Source organism: Hylobates moloch, unplaced genomic scaffold (assembly GCF_009828535.3).
Source record: "Hylobates moloch isolate HMO894 unplaced genomic scaffold, HMol_V3 SCAFFOLD_4, whole genome shotgun sequence".
In the NCBI taxonomy this organism is placed as follows: domain Eukaryota; kingdom Metazoa; phylum Chordata; class Mammalia; order Primates; family Hylobatidae; genus Hylobates; species Hylobates moloch.
In genome coordinates this window covers 60443679-60461616 of record NW_026652279.1, presented here as the reverse complement: position 1 = coordinate 60461616, position 17938 = coordinate 60443679, and the positions used below count along the sequence as shown (strand labels likewise).

At 39.1% G+C, this 17938-nt stretch overlaps 1 protein-coding gene across 1 annotated transcript in view; it reads right to left on the bottom strand.

Annotated features, from left to right (window-relative positions):
* The window catches only part of IMPG2 (interphotoreceptor matrix proteoglycan 2), a 105793-nt gene that overhangs the window by 79473 nt on the left and 8382 nt on the right, over positions 1–17938 (bottom strand). Inside the window, exon 3 of the mRNA XM_032150298.2 lies at positions 9829–9995. Coding sequence (XP_032006189.1) covers positions 9829–9995 — 167 coding nt within the window. The remainder of the gene's footprint in view (positions 1–9828; positions 9996–17938) is intronic.

Sequence of the window (17938 nt, the reverse complement as noted above, 5' to 3'; positions counted from 1 at the left end):
TATTCATTTGGGTATATACCCAATAATGGGATTGCTGGGTCAAATGGTATTTCCGGATCTAGACCCTTGAGGAATCACCACACTGTGTTCCACAACAGTTGAACTAATTTTCATTCCCACCAGCAGTGTAAAAGCATTCCTATTTCTCAACAGCCTCACCAGAATCAATTATTTCTTGACTTCTTAATAATCGCCATTCTGACTGGTGTGAGATGGTATGTCGTTTTGGTTTTGATTTGCTTTTCTCAAATGACCAGTATTGATGAGCTTTTTTTCATATGTTTGTTGGCTGCATAAATGTCTTCTTTTCAGAAATGGTGGTATATCCTATGCCCACTTTTTGATGGGGTTTTTTTCTTGTCAATTTAAGTTCCTTGTAGATTCTAGATATTAGACCTTTGTCAGATGGGTAGATCGCAAAATTTTCTCCCATTCTGTAGGTTGCCTGTACACTCTGATGAGAGTTTCTTTTGCTGTGTGAAAGTTTTTTAGTTGAATTAGATCCCATTTGTCAATTTTGGCTTCTGTTGCTATTGCTTTTAGCATTTTCGTCATGAAGTCTTTGCCCATGCCTACATCCTGAATGGTATTGCCTAGGTTTTCTTCTAGGGTTTTTATGATTTTGGGTTTTACATTTAAGTCTTTAATCTATCTTGAGTTAATTTTTGTATAAGGTGTAAGGAAGGGGTCCAATTTTAGTTTTCTGCATATAGCTAACCAGTTTTCCCAGCATCATTTATTAAATAGGGAATTCTTTCCCCAGCTTGTTTTTGTCAGGTTTGTCAAAGATCAGATGGTTGTAGATGTGTGGTGTTATCTCTGAGGTCTCTGTTCTGTTCTATTGGTCTATATGTCTGTTTTGGCACCAGTACCATGCTGTTTTGGTTACTGTAGCCTTGTAGTCTAGTTTGAAGTCAGGTAGCATGATGCTTCCAGCTTTGTTGTTTTTGCTTAAGATTGTCTTAGCTATACGGGCCCTTTTTAAGTAGTTTTTTCTAATTCTGTGAAGAATGTCAATGGTAGTTTGGTGGGAATAGCACTGAGTCTATAAATTACTTTGGGCAGTATGGCCATTTTCATGATATTGTGTATTCCTATTCATGAGGATGGAATGTTTTTTCATTTGTTTGTGTCCTCTCTTATTTCCTTGAGCAGTGAGTGGTTTGTAGTTCTCCTTGAAGAGGTTCTTTGCATACCTTGTTAGCCGTATTCCTAGGTATTTTATTCTCTTTGTAGCAGTTGCGAATGGGAGTTCATTCATGATTTGGCTCTCCGCTTGTCTATAATTGGTGTATAGGAATGCTTGGGTATTTTGCACATTGATTTTGTATCCTGAGACTTTGCTGAAGTTGCTTATCAGCTTAAGGAGTTTTGGGGCTGAGACAATGGGGTTTTCTAAATATAGAACCATGTTGTCTGCAATCAGAGTCAATTTGACTTCCTCTCTTCCTACTTGAATACCATTTATTTCTTTCTCTTGCCTGATTGCCCTGGCCAGAAATTCCAATACTATGTTGAATAGGAATAGTGAAAGAAGGCATCCTTGTCTTGTGCCAGTTTTCAAAGGGAATGTTTCCAGCTTTTGCCCATTCAGTATGATATTGGGTGTGAGCTTTTGTCATAAATAGCTCTTATTATTTTGAGATATGTTCCATCAATACCTAGTTTGTTGAGAGTTTTTAGCATGAAGCGTTGTTGAATTTTGTCAAAGGCCTTTTCTGCTTCTATTAAGATGATCATGTGGTTTTTGTCATTGGTTCTGTTTATGTGATGGATTACATTTATTGATTTGCCTATGTTAAAGCAGCCTTGAATCCCAGGGATGAAGCCAACTTGATCCTGCTAGATAAGCTTTTTGATGTACTGCTGGATTGGGTTTGCCAGTATTTTATTGAGGATTTTTGCATAAATGTTCATCAGGGATATTGGCCTGAAGTTTTATTTTTTTGTTGTGTCTCTTCCAGGTTTTGGTAGCAGGATGATGCTGGCCTCATATAATGGGTTAGGGAGGAGTCCTTCCTTTTCAATTGTTTGCAATAGTTTCAGAAGGAATGGTACCAGCTCCTCTTTGTATCTCTGGTAATTTTTTTTTTTTTTTTTTTTTTTTGCATAGAGGTGTTTATAGTATTCTCTGATGGCAGTTTTTTGTTGTTGTTGTTGTTTTTCTTTTTTTTTTTTTTTGTGGCCCAGGCTGGAGTGCAGTGGCGTGATCTCGGCTCACTGCAAGCTCTGCCTCCCAGGTTCACGCCATTCTCCTGCCTCAGCCTCCCGAGGAGCTGGGACTACAGGCACCCGCCACCACGCCCGGCTAATTTTTTGTATTTTAGTAGAGACAGGGTTTCACCGTGTTAGCCAGGATGGTCTCGATCTCCTGACCTCATGATCCACCCACCTTGGCCTCCCAAAGTGCTGGGATTACAGGCGTGAGCCACCGCACCCGGCTGGCAGTTTTTAATTCTGTAGGATCAGTGGTGATGTCCCCTTTATCATTATTTATTGTGTCTATTTGAGTCTTCTCTCTTTTCTTCTTTATTAGGATAGCTAGCAGTCAATCTATTTTGTTAATTTTTTCAGAAAACCAGCTCCTGGATTCATTGATTTTTTTTTTTTTTTTGGAGGATTTTTCGTGTCCCTGTCTCCTTGAATTCTGCTCTGATCTTAGTTGTTTCTTGTGTTCTGCTAGCTTTTGATTAGTTTCCACTTGCCTCTCTGGCTCTTTAATTGTGATGTTAGCATGTCGATTTTAGATATTTCCTGCTTTCTCTTGTGGGCATTTAGTGCTATAAATTTCCCTCTTAACGCTGCTTTAGCTGTGTCCCAGAGATTCTGGTACGTTGTGTCTTTGTTCTCATTGGTTTCAAATAACTTCTTGATTTCTGCCTAAATTTCATTATTTACCCAGGAGTCATTCAGGAGCAGGTTGTTCAATTTCCATGTAACTGTGTGGTTTTGAGTGAGTTTCTTAATCTTGAGTTCTAACAGGATTGCACTGTGGTCTGTGAGACTATTTGTTATGATTTCAGTTCTTTCACATTTGTTGAGGAGTGTTTTACTTCCAGTTACATGGTCAATTTTAGAATAAGTGCCATGTGGCACTGAGAAGAATGTGTATTCTGTTGATTTGAGGTTGGAGAGTTCTGCAGATGACTATTAGGTCCACTTGATCCCAAGCTGAGTTCAAGTCCTGAATATTCTTGTTAATTTTCTGTCTTCTTGATCTGTCTAATGTGACAGTGGAGTGTTAGCATCTCCCACTATTATTGTGTGGGAATCTAAGTCACTTTGTAGGCATCTAAGAACTTGTTTTATGAATCTGGGTGCTCCTATATTGGGTGCATATATATTTAGGATAGTTAGCTCTTCTTTTTGAATTGTTCCCTTTACTATTATGTAATGCCCTTCTTTGTCTTTTTTTATCTTTGTTGGCTTAAAGTCTGTTTTGTCAGGGACTAGGATTGCAACCCCTGCTTTTTTTCTTTCTTTCCATTTGCTTGGTAAATTTTCCATCCCTTTATTTTGAGCCTGTGTGTGTCTTTGCATGTCAGATGGGTCTCCTGAATACAGGACACCAGTGAGTCTTGACTCTTTATCCGATTTAAAAGGGCATTTAGCCCATTTACATTTAAGGTTAATATTGTTATGTGTGAATTTGATTATGTCATCATGATGCTGGTTGGTTATTTTTGCACACTAGTTGATGCAGTTTCTTCATAGTGTCATTGGTCTTTATATTTTGGTGTGTTTCTGCAGTGGCTGGTACCAGTTTTTCCTTTCCATATTCAGTGCTTCCTTCAGGAGCTCTTGCAAGGCAGGCCTGATGGTGATGAAATCTCTCAGCATTTGCTTGTCTGGAAAGGATTTTATTTCTCCTTCACTTATGAAGCTTAGTTTGGCTGAACGTGAAATTCTGGGTTGAAGATTCTTTTATTTAAGAATATTGAATATTGGCCCCCACTCTCTTCTGGCTTGTAGGGTTTCTGCTGAGAGGTCCACTGTTAGTCTGATGTGACACCCCTCTGTTGGCAACCCTGCCTTTCTCTCTGGCTGCCTCTAACATTTTTTTCTTCATTTCAACCTTAGAGAATCTGATGATTATGTGTCTTGGGGTTGATCTTCTCATGCAGTATCTTAGAGTGTTCTCTGTATTTCCTGAATTTGCATGTTGGCCTGTCTTGCTAGGTTGGGGAAGTTCTCCTGGATAATATCCTGAAGTATGTTTTGCAACTTGGTTCCTTTCTCCCTGTCTTTCAAGTACTCCACTCATCATAGGTTCAGTTTTTTTTACATAGTTCCATATTTTTCAGAGGTTATGTTTGTTCCTTTTCATTCTTTTTTTCTAATCTTGTCTGCATGCCTTATTTCAGCAAAATAGTCTTCAAACTCTAATATCCACTTGGTCGATTCAGCTACTGATTCTTGTGTATTTTTCATGAAGTTCTCATGCTGTGTTTTTGAGCTCCATCAGGTCATTTACATACCTCTCTCAACTTGTTATTCTAGTTAGCAGCTCCTGTAACCTTTTATCAAGGTTCTTAGCTTGTTTGCATTGGGTTAGAACATGTTCCTTTAGCTCAGCAGTGTTTGTTATTACCCACCTTCTGAAGCCTACTTCTGTTAATTCATCCATCTTATCCTCCATCCAGTTCTGCACCCTTGCTGGAGAGGCACTGCAATCATTTGGAGGAGAAGAGGCACTCTGGCCTTTTGGGTTTTCAGCCTTTTTTTGTTGATTTTTTCTCATCTTTGTAAGTATGTCTAGTATCAATCCTTGAGGCTGCTGACCCTTGGATTGGGTTTTTGTAGGGAATTTTTTGTCGTTGATGCTGTTGTTGTTTTCTGTTTGCTTGTTTTTCTTGCAATGGTCAGGTCCCTCTTCTGTAGGGCTGCTGCAGTTTGCTAGAGGTTCACTTCAGGCCCTACTCATCAGGTTCACTCCCATGCCTGGAGATGTCACTCGAGGACGCTGGAGAACAGCAAAGATGGGTGCCTGCTCCTTCCTCTGTGACCTCTGACCTCAAGGGGCACCAACCTGATGCCAGTAGAAATGCTACTGTATAGGGTGTCTGACAACCCCTGTTGGAGGGTCTCACCCAGTTAGGTGGCATAGGGAACAGGACCCACTTAACAAAGCACTTTGTTCCTTGGTGGAGGGGGTGTGCTTCACTGTGGGGAAACCCACTCATCTGGGCTACCCAGATTCCTCAGAACTACCAGGAGGGAAGACTAAATCTGCCGGTCTGCGGATACTGTGGCCACCCCTCCCCCTAGAGGCTCAGGTCCAGGAAGATTAGAGTCTGTCCCTAAGCCCCTGGATGGAGTTGTTGGAGTTCCTGCAGGGAGGCCCCGCCTAGTGAGCAGGGACGTGTCAAGGTCCGGCCTGAAGAGGCGCTCTGTCTGCAGTCTGCCACAGCCAGTGCGTTGGGCTGTGGGGTATACCTCTTGGGACCAAGCCGTCCAGCCTCCCTGGCTCCAGCAGCGGAAAGACATGGCCTGGAATAGAGATGGCTGCCATCCTTCCCCCACCCTGGGACCTTAGTGTGTTAGGCAGCTATCAGTCCCAGTGTCGGCTGTAGCCCCTCCTGCAAGGAGCTCAAAGGGCTTAGACAGCAGGCAGCCACAGCAGTGGTGCTGGTTGCCCCTCCCGCGGGGAGCTCCACAGGCTTAAGCAGATTCTAGCTTAGTGGCTGTTGAAAATCTGCTTGGTTCTGTGGTTGGGACCCTAGGCCCCAGTGGTGTGGGCTCACAAGTGAGATCTTCTGATCCGTGGGTTGCACAGTTCCATGGAAAAAGCACGTTTTCCCAGGCTGGGTAACAGGCTCACTCACTGCCTGCCTTGGCTGGGGGCTGCAGCACCACACCGCTCTTCCTTCCTCTCTGTGGGTCACGCCAGCCGCCTAGTCAGTTCTGACAACAAAACCTGGATACCTTGGCTGCCAGTGCAGGATTCACATGCTGTTATGGTTCTTTTAGATGGGAGCCACAGATTGCTGCTGCTTCTAGTTGGCCATCTTGGCCCCACCCCCCACTTTTAATTTCTTCAAGAACTTTTCCTTTGTGTTCACAACTTAGCCAACTGTTTGGTGCAACAGACCTAGCTTAAGGCCTGTCTCATCCTTTGACATACTTTCCTTACTATGCTTAATCACTTCTAGCTTTTAATTTAAAGTGACAGACATGCTATTCTTCTTTTCACTTGAGCACTTAGAAGCCATTGTCGGGTTATTAACTGGCCTAATCTCAATATTGCTGTATCGGCCAGGCGCGGTGGCTCACGCTTGTAATCCCAGCACTTTGGGAGGCCGAGGCGGGCGGATCATGAGGTCAGGAGATCGAGACCATCTTGACTAACATGGTGAAACCCCGTCTCTACTAAAAAATACAAAAAAATTAGCCAGGCGTGGTGGCGTGCACCTGTAGTCCCAGCTCCTCAGGAGGCTGAGGCAGGAGAATGGCGTGAATCCCGAAGGTGGAGATTGCAGTGAGCCGAGATCTCGCCACCGCACTCCAGCCTGGGCAACAGAGCGAGACTCCATCTCAAAAAAATATATATATATATTGCTGTATCTCAGGGAATAGGGAGGCCTGAGGAGACAGCCTGAGGCCTGAGAGACCAAGGAAAAGTCAGTCGGTGGAGTAGTTGAAACACAAACAGCACTTATCGATTAAGATTGTCGTCTTACATGGATATTGTTCATGGCACTCCAAAACAATTACAATAGTGATTGTAATTGTAATAATCAAAGATCACTGATCACAGATCACATAAGAGATAAAGAAAATAATTTTTTAAAGTTTCAAATATTTTGAGAATTACCAAAATGTGAGACAGACACAAAGTGAGCACATGCTGTTGGAAAAATGGTACTAACAGATTTGCTTGACACAGGGTTGTCATAAACCTTTGATTTGTAAAAAATGCAGTATCTGCGAAGCACAATAAAACGAGGTATGCCCGCACTAAGTCCAAAATGGTGATTCCTATAGCAACATTGGCATCCCAGACCCCTATCCTTGGCTTCATAACTAAATATCAAGCAATTCACATTTCACACAGGTGGTTCAAATGAACACATCAAAAGTGAAGTCATTCTCCCTGCCACATCTACAAAGCTGCTTCTTTGCCCTCGTTATTGGTCTTAGTTACCCAAGCTAGAAACTGGAAGGCTTCCTGGGCCATTCCTTTACCCTGTCTCGACCCATCAGAGTCCTACTAATTTTGTTCCTATTTACATCTCTCAAGTTTCCTTTGTCTATCTCATGGTCTGGTTGGTATCTTTATCCTCTTTGGACTGGAGTACTGATGCAACACCCTACCTTGTCTCTTTGCTCCAGTTTTATCTCCTATAATCCATCCTATGCTATGTAGAAACCATAACGACCTTTTTAAAATTCAAAACTGCCAAATCAGCTCCTGCAACTTACCCACCTACAACCCTTCAATGGTTTCCTATGATCTACAGAGTTAAATCCAAGCTTGTTCAGTTATCCATTGTTTTAGTCTGATCTCCTGTCATTCCTAGTCTACCTCTTTGGTATATTGGCCCAGGTCACTCCCTACAAATACTTGGCTCATGCTGTCCTTTCTGCCTAGAATGTTTATCCTCAACTCTTCGTCACTTAACTAACTTGTACTTATCATTTACGACTCTATCCAGGCAACAGATCATTCCCTTCATCTGCTTTTCTATTAAATAATTATTGGAAGTATATTTTCTATGCCTTCAAATATAAATTTACTAAAAATTCCACTTGTGAGAGATACATTCCAAGGTAACATCAGAAGATTCTGTTCTTCTGGTAATACTAACCCATCATATATATGTGCTACACTAATGGCTGATCCTATATTGTGGACGTAATTAAGATAGGCAATGCAATTAGCAATATAAGTATGTATACATGTGTGTATGTCTACGTATTTTCCATTAAATAGCTATCCCATGTTAGCCACTGCAATTTGTAAAATTGGTAATGATTGAGAAAGGAGGCCCAATGGTGTGAAGGAAAAAACATCAATTTTGGAAAAGAGAACTGGGTTTGGATTTAAGCTCCATCATATCTGGTTTTATGTTATAGAATAAATATTTTAATAATTCTATGTCCTTATCTGTAAAATGGAGACATTACAGATCCTTTCTGGAGGGACATACGTCCTTTCTGGAGGGACATAGGAATGATTCTCAGTCAAAGGCCTTCTGTATGTATGTCCAGTTTAAACTTTTCATTTCTGAAGAGAATTTATATTTCCCATTCCTTTCTCTTACAAAGAGAATTGATTCATCCCTTCATGAGCTGGAGTGTCTCTCCCATATAAGGTTGTTGTTATAACATCTAATAATTTATTAATGAGTTTGATACATGACATGGTACATGGTAGATACTGAATAAATAGTAGCTATTAACATAGTTATTAATACTGAGCAGTTAAAAATGTGACAGGCAAAAAACACATGCCATACCTTTGATTAAAATGTGAGGTGCCATGATTAAAAGTTGCGTTCATTTTAAAACACACAAAACCCTGCACAGCTTCAAAACATTTATACCCCTGCAAAATTTGTCTTTGGTCCACCCATGTTTATCAAACCATCCTTCTCTCCTCAATGTCCCCCATTTAATAAGATCATTCCTCTCTTGGACTAAATGTTAAAAGAATATTATATAATTATTCTACTATAAATAAAATTTAAAAACAGAATAGGATAATACATTTTATTACCTTTACGATATACTAATCTAATTTGATTATACACAAAATAGCTCAGTGTTATTCAGTCAATAATTATTTCTTCAGTCTCTGTAAGGTATGTAATACTTAGAACCAGTACTTAAAATAATCTCCATAAAGTTTATAAATTGTACCAAGTAAAAAAATACAATGTGGTTATTGCTTATATACTCATTTAAACAAACATCTATTGCATATTTACTACCTTACGGGAATGCAAAAATGAACAAACAATGACATAATCCTTGCCTTCTGACTCACAGTCTAGAAGAGGAATTAGTCACATATACAAGTAATCATCATAAAATATAAAAAGTACAGTATTAAAAATGAATAAAGAATTGTGGGAGCTCAAAGAATAATGGTAGCTAAATCTTCTAGGCTGAGGGTTGGTTCCTTGCAAGGGAAGTTACATATGAGGACATAGAGGAACTGAATAGATGGACAGGGAGATATACGGAATAACAAACAGCATGAACAATTTGCCACGTATGTCTGGACAGTTTCATTTTCTTGTCATGAATACATATGTGCTACACGAAAAGGGAAAAGTGGCAGGTAATTTGTCTTTATGCATGTTTATTTATCCTTTGCTAAGAGTAAAACAATGTCTAAACAAGGAAAACAAGTGAGCACACTCATTATTAGAATCATTCCTATGCCTCACTAAACATTTATTCAAATGAACTATGTCCTCTATCTTAATTAGAGTTATTGCTATTCACTCTGAGTTGATAACATGTAAAACTTTGGCAAAAACGTTTGACTCTCACAGATTTATATTCTTAACCTAAACCTTTGCTGAATATTATTTCCAAATATTTACATCTATAAACAAGGCTGAGGCTCTTGTCTGAGTTAATAATGTCTTCTTTTCTTTTTGTGGACAGAATAACATGAAAATATTAATAATGTATATTATAGAGACCAGAGCTAGGAATAAAAGACTAAGCCACACCCTAGGGCAGCTTACTCGGATAGCCCAATTCAACAAAAGAATAATATAGGCATTTGCCACTTGCTTTTGCTTCCTTTAGGCCTTAGCTGTGTAAATGCTCCTACAATAGTCCAGGAATTCCTTCCTTTGTTGTGACACTTACCTTCATGATTAAGCTTCTATGTTCCACAGATTCACTAAAATTTGTGCCCATTTCAAATATACTTGTGACTCCATCCTCACACAAATTCATCCAGTAATGATATTCCTCACGCCGAGGAAGTCGATCCCAAAAAGTCCTGAAGGCTTCCCAGACAGCTTCCTGACACACTAGAAAATAGAGAGGTGTTTTTTTACAAAAAGCTAACATACTCTGGGGTTCTTTTTTTTTTTTTTTTGAGACGGAGTCTCGCTCTGCCGCCCAGGCGGGAGTGCAGTGGCGCAATCTCGGCTCACTGCAAGCTCCGCCTCCCGGGTTCACTCCACTCTCCTGCCTCAGCCTCCTGAGTAGCTGGGACTACAGGCGCCCACCACCACGCCCGGCTAATTTTTTGTATTTTTAGTAGAGACGGGGTTTCACCATGGTCTCGATCTCCTGACCTCGTGATCCGCCCGCCTCGGCCTCCCAAAGTGCTGGGATTACAAGCGTGAGCCACCGCGCCCAGTCAGGGTTCTTAAAATGATCACAGACTGATTCATACAGATTCCTTGAGACACTCAAGGGTCCTTTCTGGAGGGACATAGGAATGATTCTCAGTCAAAGGCCTTCTGTATGTATGTCCAGTTTAAACTTTTCATTTCTGAAGAGAATTTATATTTCCCATTCCTTTCTCACAAAGAGAATTGATTCATCTCTTCATGAGCTGAAGTGTCTCTCCCATCTCTTAAAAAAAAAATCCATGTTTATACTTTATAAAAGTGGAGCTGATACTGAGTATACTGTATTTAATCCAATGTTTTCCTAATGGACACTGTGATTTTCAGTTTCCTTAATGCTCGCAGATGTTCTCCTAAAGTCATAACTTCAAAAACCAGCTTCTTTGCTTTTCAGGATCACTGGGGAAGGAGACACTGACATTTATAAATGGCCTGGAGCTTTTTGGCTAAATGCAGTGACATAACTGCATTGCATCTACTTGCTCAAAAAGTCATCACATATTTCTGATAAAAAAACAAAACAAAACAGGAGTATTCAAACTTTTCCTCAAAGCTTACAGGAAGCAGAAAGTACTACCTAAAATCAAGTAGAAGATATCCACCTGAAATTATCACTCTCAAACTACATTTCATATCTGAGAACAGAAAATAATAATTAGTCTTTTTTATACATAAAAACTTATGTCCACACAAAAACCTGCACACAAGTATTTAAAGTCGCTTTATTCATAATTGCCAGAACTTGGGGGTGATGAAGATCTCCTTCAATAGGTGAAAGGATGAACAAACTGTGATATATCTAAAATATTATTCAATGATAAACAGAAATGAACTTTCAAGCCATAAAAGACATGGATAAAACTTTAATGCACATTGCTAAGTAGAGGAAGCCAATCTGAAATGACTGCATACTGGTGATTCCAATATCATTCTGGAAAAGGCAACACTATGGAGACAGTAAAAAGATCAGTGGTTTCCAGGGGTTGAGGGAGACAGGGATGAATAGAAGGAGCATAGCAGATTTTTAGGGCAGTAAGAGTACTCCATATGATACTATAATGGAGGATACATGTCATTATACATTTGTCAAAACCCATAGAATGTACAACACAAAGAGTGAACCCTAATGTTAACTATGAACTTCAGTTAATAATAATGTGTTAATATTGGCACATAAATTGTAACACATATGCCACAATATTATAAAATGTTAATAACAGGGAAAAGTGGTGGGGGAGTTGAGGGAATATATGGTAACTCTCTAAACACACTGCTCAATTTTTCTGTAAACCTAAAACTGCTCTAAGAAATATAGCCTATTAAGAAAAAATATATATATATACACACATACGTACATACACATGAACTTTAAAATGATATTCAGGAGAAATATATTGCTGTATTAAAATAAAAACTAATCAATTTATTTGTTAAGTTATTCCAAAGCAACAGATCTGAAAGACTGCTGAATAGTATCTCTGTGCATTTTGTATAGTACTGAATGTACTGCTGTTCTGAAACCATTTCAGAGTTGCAGGACACTGTACGTAACAGATAGATCAGGATGGAAAGGAAGAGGAAGAGAGTGGTAAGAGAGAAAGTTAGATTTAACAGAGATAAAAAAACTATTTTTCATAGCAAGAAGATTGAATACACATCAGGCAGTATATTGAGGTGGAGCCTCTGGACTCACACAGTCAGAAGATCTAAGTTCCTGCTCTAGCTTTCCAGTATACTAGTTTGATAACCATGGGTAACTTACCTATCTATTCAAAGCTTCAATTGACTCATCTCTCTTTTTAACAGGATAATTACTGCCATATTATCTTATCTGTGAAAGTATTTTACAAATTGCAAAGTGCTACATGAATATCATATGTTATTATCATGTTCAGTTCTGATTGTCCAATAGTTATTTGGTGGAAGAAGACAGTCTAAGCTGAAAAAATTCTTAAGCTTTAACAGATTATGAAATGTATAAGTATTGAAAGTTTCTCTATCAATTGAGTTTTAGGGCTAAACTGAACCTTTCATTACAAACTTAATTTGTCTTTTAGTGAACTAACTGTATCCTTATTATTGTTATTCAGAACTTCTGACCATCCAGCATACAGAAGAGTCTAGCGGGCACTGACTGAGGCAGAGCTGAACTATTTGTAGATCATTGTTTTTCATTTCTTCTTCTTAAAACTTCGAAATGAAAATTAAAGTAATTTCCAAAAGACAATGCAAAGGTGAAAAGTCTGAGACAGTAAAAACTAACAAAAAGTGAATGTCTATAATGTCTGGTTATGAAATGAAGTGATTCAGAGAAAGTATAAAACAATGTTTGAAAAAATAACTATCTACCCATAGGGAAAGAAAAAATAAATCCCAATGCTTTCTTCATACTATACACAAAAAATGATTTGAAATATTAGGGCTAATACTATGAAGTTTCTAAAATAAAACATAGAAGAATATCTACATCACTTGAGGATAGACAAAGATTTTATAGACAGTACACAGAAAGCAACAATTATGAAAGAAAAAACAATAAATTAGAATTCATCAAAACTAAAAAGTGTCTGATTATCAAAAGACACTGTTAATAAAAATGAGTAGGCAAACCACATATCTGGCAGAAAATATTCAAAATACATACATCTGACAAAGAATTGGTATTTAGGACACTGAAATAATTCCTACAACTCCCTAACAAAAAAGCAAACAACCTAATTTTTACAATAGGTAAAAGGCTGGAATATATACTTCACAAAGGAAGAGATACAAATAGCCAATGAGTATGTGAAAAACTGTTCACCATCATTCATTTTTAAAAGAAATCCCAATTAAAGTATCCATACACAAACCAAGAATGACTGAAATTTTTACATGGACAACACCAAAATTTGGCAAAAATGCAGAGTAACCAAAAACCTCATTTTTGGTAGGAATGTATAATAGTATAACCACTTTGAAAATAAATGTTAATTGTTTCTTATATAACAAAATATACACCAATCCTATTGTATTAGTCCATTCTCATGCTGCTATGAAGAAATGCCCAAGGCTGGGTAATTTATAAAGGAAAGAGATTTAATTGACTCACAGTTCCACATGGGTGGGGAGGCCTCAGGAAACTTACAATCATGGTGGGAGGGAAGCAAACACATCCTTCTTCACATGGCAACAGGAGAAAGAAGTGTTGAGTGAAGTGGGGGAAAGCCCCTTATAAAGCTATCAGATCTTGTGAGAACTTGATCACTATCATGAGAACAGCATGGGGGAACCACTCCCATAATCTAGTCATCTCCCACAAGGTCCTGCCTCCAACACATAAGGATTACAATTTGGATTAAAATTCAAGATGAGATTTTGGGTGGGGATACAAGCAAACTGTATCATTCTGCCCTAGCCCCTCCCAAATCTCATGTCTTCACATTTCAAAACACAACCATGCCTTTCCAACAGTCTCCCAAAGTCTTAACTCATTCTAGCATTAACCAAAAGCCCAAGTCCAAAGTCTCATCTGAGACAAGGCAAGTCCCTTCCACCTATGAGCCTGTAAAATCAAAAGCAAGTTAGTTCCTAGATACAATGAGGATACAGGCTTTGGGTAAATACACCTGTTGCAAATGGGAGAAATTGGCCAAAATTAAGTGAAATCTTAAAGCTCCAAAATGATCTCTTTTGACTCCATGTCTCACATCCACGTCACACTGATGTAAGAGGTGGGCTCCCACAGTCTTGGGCAGCTCCACCCCTGTGGCTTTGCAGGGTACAGCCCCCCCTCCCAGCTGCCTTCACTGTGTGGCGTTGAGTGTCTCTGGCTTTTTCAGGTGCATGGTGCAAGCTGTTGGTTGATCTACCATTCTAGGGTCTGGAGGACAGTGACTCTCTTCTCACAGCTCCACTAGTCAGTGCCCCAGTGGGAACTCTGTGTGGGGGCCCCGACCCCACATTTCCCTTCCACACTGCCCTAGCAGATGTTCCCATGAGGGCTCCACCCCTGCAAAAAACTTCTGCCTGGACATCCAGACATTTCCCTACGTTCGCTGAAATTTAGGTGAAGGTTCTCATACCTCAATTCTTGACTTCTGTGCACCAACACCACATGTAAGCCACCAAGGCCTGGGGCTTGCACCCTCTGAAGCAATGGCTTGAGCATTATGTTGGCCCCTTTTAGCCATGGCTGGCATGCAGGGCACCAACTCCAGAAACTGCATAAAGCAGCAAGGCCCTTGGCCTGGCTATTTTTTCCTTCTAGGCCTCTGGGCCTGTTATGAGAGGGGCTGCTGTGAAGACCTCTGACATGCCCTGAAGACATTTTCCCTATTGTCTTGGTGATTAACATTTCGCTTATCACTACTTATGCAAATTTCTGCAACCAGCTTGAATTTCTTCTCAGAAAATGAGTTTTCTTTTCTATTGCATTGTCAGGCTGCAAATTTTCTAAACTTTTATGTTGTGCTTCCCTTTTAAACATAACTTTCAATTCCAAACCATATCCTTGTGAATATATAAATATGAATGCTTTTAACAGCAGCCAAGTCACCTCTTGAATGCTTTGCAGCTTAGAAATTTCTTCCGCCAGATACCCTAAATCATCTCTCTCAAGTTCAAAATTCCACAGATCTCTAGGGCAGGGAGAAAATGCCACCAGTATCTTTGCTAAGACATAGTGAGTCACCTTTATTCCAGTTCCCACAAGATCCTCATCTCCATCTGAGACCTCCTCAGCCTGGACTTCATTGTCCATACCACTATCAGCATTTTGGTCAAAACCATCCAACAGGTATCTAGGAAGTTCTGAACTTTTCCACATCTTCCTGTCTTCTTCAGTGCCCTCCAAACCATTCCAACCTCTGCCTGTTACCCAGTTCCAAAGTTGCTTCCACATTTTTGGGTATCTTTACAGCAATGCCCTACTACTTGTTAACAATTTGCTGTATTAGTCCATTCTCATGCTGCTATGGAGAAATATCCAAGACTGAAGAATCTATAAAGGAAAGAGATTTAAATTATTCACAGTTCTGCATGGCTGGGGAGGCCTCAGGAAACTTACAATCATGGTGGAAGGGGGAGCAAACACATCCTTCTTCACATGGCATCAGGAGAGAGAAGTGCTCTCTCTCAAGTTCAAAATTCCATAAAATCCCACTTAAACAGGGGAAAGCCCCTTATTAAGCCACAGATCTCATGAGAACTTGCTCACCATCGTGAGAACAGCATGGGGGAACCACCCCCACGATCTAATCTCCCCCCATGAGGTCCCACCCCCAACACATGGGGATTACAACTCAAGATGAGATTTTGGGTGGGGACACAGCCAAACCATATCACCTATGACCCAGCAATTTCCTCCTAGGTATTCCTTTAAGACATCTGTAAGCATATATCCACAGAAAGACTTATGTTCAATGCCAGAGCATCTTTATTCATAATAACTTAAAAATGAAAACAACGCAAGTATCCATCAATAGAAAAATAAACAAATGGCCATATAATGGAATCAAAAGGAAATTACTAATTCATGCAACAACATGGATGAATCTCAAAGGGCTGAGTGAAAGAAGCATTATACAAAAGAGCACATACTATTCTATTTATATAAAGTCCTAGGAAAGTGAAAATAATCTATGAGTTTAAAAAATGGTTCAAAGAGTGGTCACATACTAGAATAGGAAGTATCTGGGAAGGAGTATAAGAGAACTTTCTGGGGTGATAATATCCTAAAACTTAAGAGAGGTTGGGGTTAATGTGTATTAGTCAAAAGTCACCAAGTGGTACATGTAAGATTTATGCATTTTACTCTGTAAATTTCACCTTTAAGAAAGTAAACAAATATTGAGCTCTAGTTAATTATACTCATACTGAAATATCTAGAGGGAATTGTATTGATGTCTTCAACTTGTGAAATACATCTAAAAAATTAGATGGTTAAGCCAGGCATGGTGGCTCACAACTGTAATCCCAGCACTTTGGGATGCCAAAGTAGGCAGATCACTTGAGCCCAGGAGTTCAAGATCAGCCTGGGCAATGATATCTCGTCCCTACAAAAATTACAAAAAAATTAGCTGGGCATGGTGGCACATGCCTATAGTTCCAGCTACTCAGGAGGCTGAGGTGGGAGGATCATCTGAACCCAGGGAGATCGAGTATGCAGTGAGGTGTAATCACACCACTGCACTTCAGCCTGGGTGACAAAGTGAGACCCTGTCTCAAAAAAAAAAAAAAAAAAAAAGATGGTTAGAGAGACAGACACATAATAAAGCAAATATAATAAAATGTTAACTGTAGAACTAAGCTGTGAGAATATGAGTGTTTACGACATCATTCTTTCACTTTTCTATCTGTTTAAAATGTTTTCAGAAAATCTTAGAAAAACATTATTGTGTGCCAAAGAAATGTGGTTGGAAGGAATATGGGAGAGCATCCAGAAGTGATATAAATCACCAGGCTTCATAGGAGACCTCCCCTTGACCTCACTCCTAGCTTCACAGAATAGCATAAGCTGTCTCCTATAAATTATGCTTTGGTCAATGTTTCCCCATCTCCTATAAAAAGCTCTCTCAGTAGTTCAATGCTTCGTCTAAAATACTCCATAGAAATTCATTCTTTTACGTTACATTTAACCCTTTTATACCTTGTAGTCTATTAAAATTCAATTGCCAGAGTCCCATTTCCAGCATGAAGAGCGAGGAGCTACACAGATCCACTCCCCAGAGAAACAGGCAAAAATCATTTTGAAAACAATCATTTAAAAGCTCTGGAAATGGTCCTAGGGGCATATGACAAACGAAGAAACATTTGCTTAGGAAAATCTACTACAACTAGGTTAAAAAAAAAAAAAAAGTGAAAATCAGTGGTTCTAACCAGGGCAATTAGGCAAGAAAAGGAAATAAAAGGCAGCCAAATTGGAAAAGAAGTAAAACTATATCTGTCTACAGATGACATGAGCTTGTATCTAGGAAAGCCTAACCTAAGGAATCCACTTTAAAACTATTTGAACTAATAAACAAGTTCAGCAGGGTTGCAGGATATAAAACTGATATACAAAAATCAGTTGTATGCCTGTATGATAGCAATGAACAATCCAGAAATGAACATAAGAAAACAAGTATGTATGCAAAAGCATCAAAAAGATTAAAATCCTTAGGAATAAACGTAAGTCTCCCAAAATGCAAAACATACTCTGAGAACCAAAAAATTATTTTAAAAAATAAAGACCTAAATAAATTGAAAAACTTCCCATATTTATAGACTGGAATATTTAACACTGTTGAGATGGCATTATCTCCAAACTGATTTACACATTCAATGCAATTTTATCAGAATACATGCTGACTTCATTGTAGAAACTGATAACCTTCCTATAAAATTTATGTGGAATTGCAAGGGACCTAGAATAGCCAAAGTAATTTTTAAAAACAACAAAGATGGTGAACTCATGCCTAATTTCAAAATATACTACAAAGCAAAGACTACAGAACTGGCACATGAATAGACATATAAATCAATGGAATACAATTGAGAGTCCAGAAATCATGTGTCATGGTCAAGTGATTTTCAGCAAGAGTGCTAATATCACTCAGTGGAAAAGAAGAGCCTTTTCAACAAATGGTGCTGGGAGA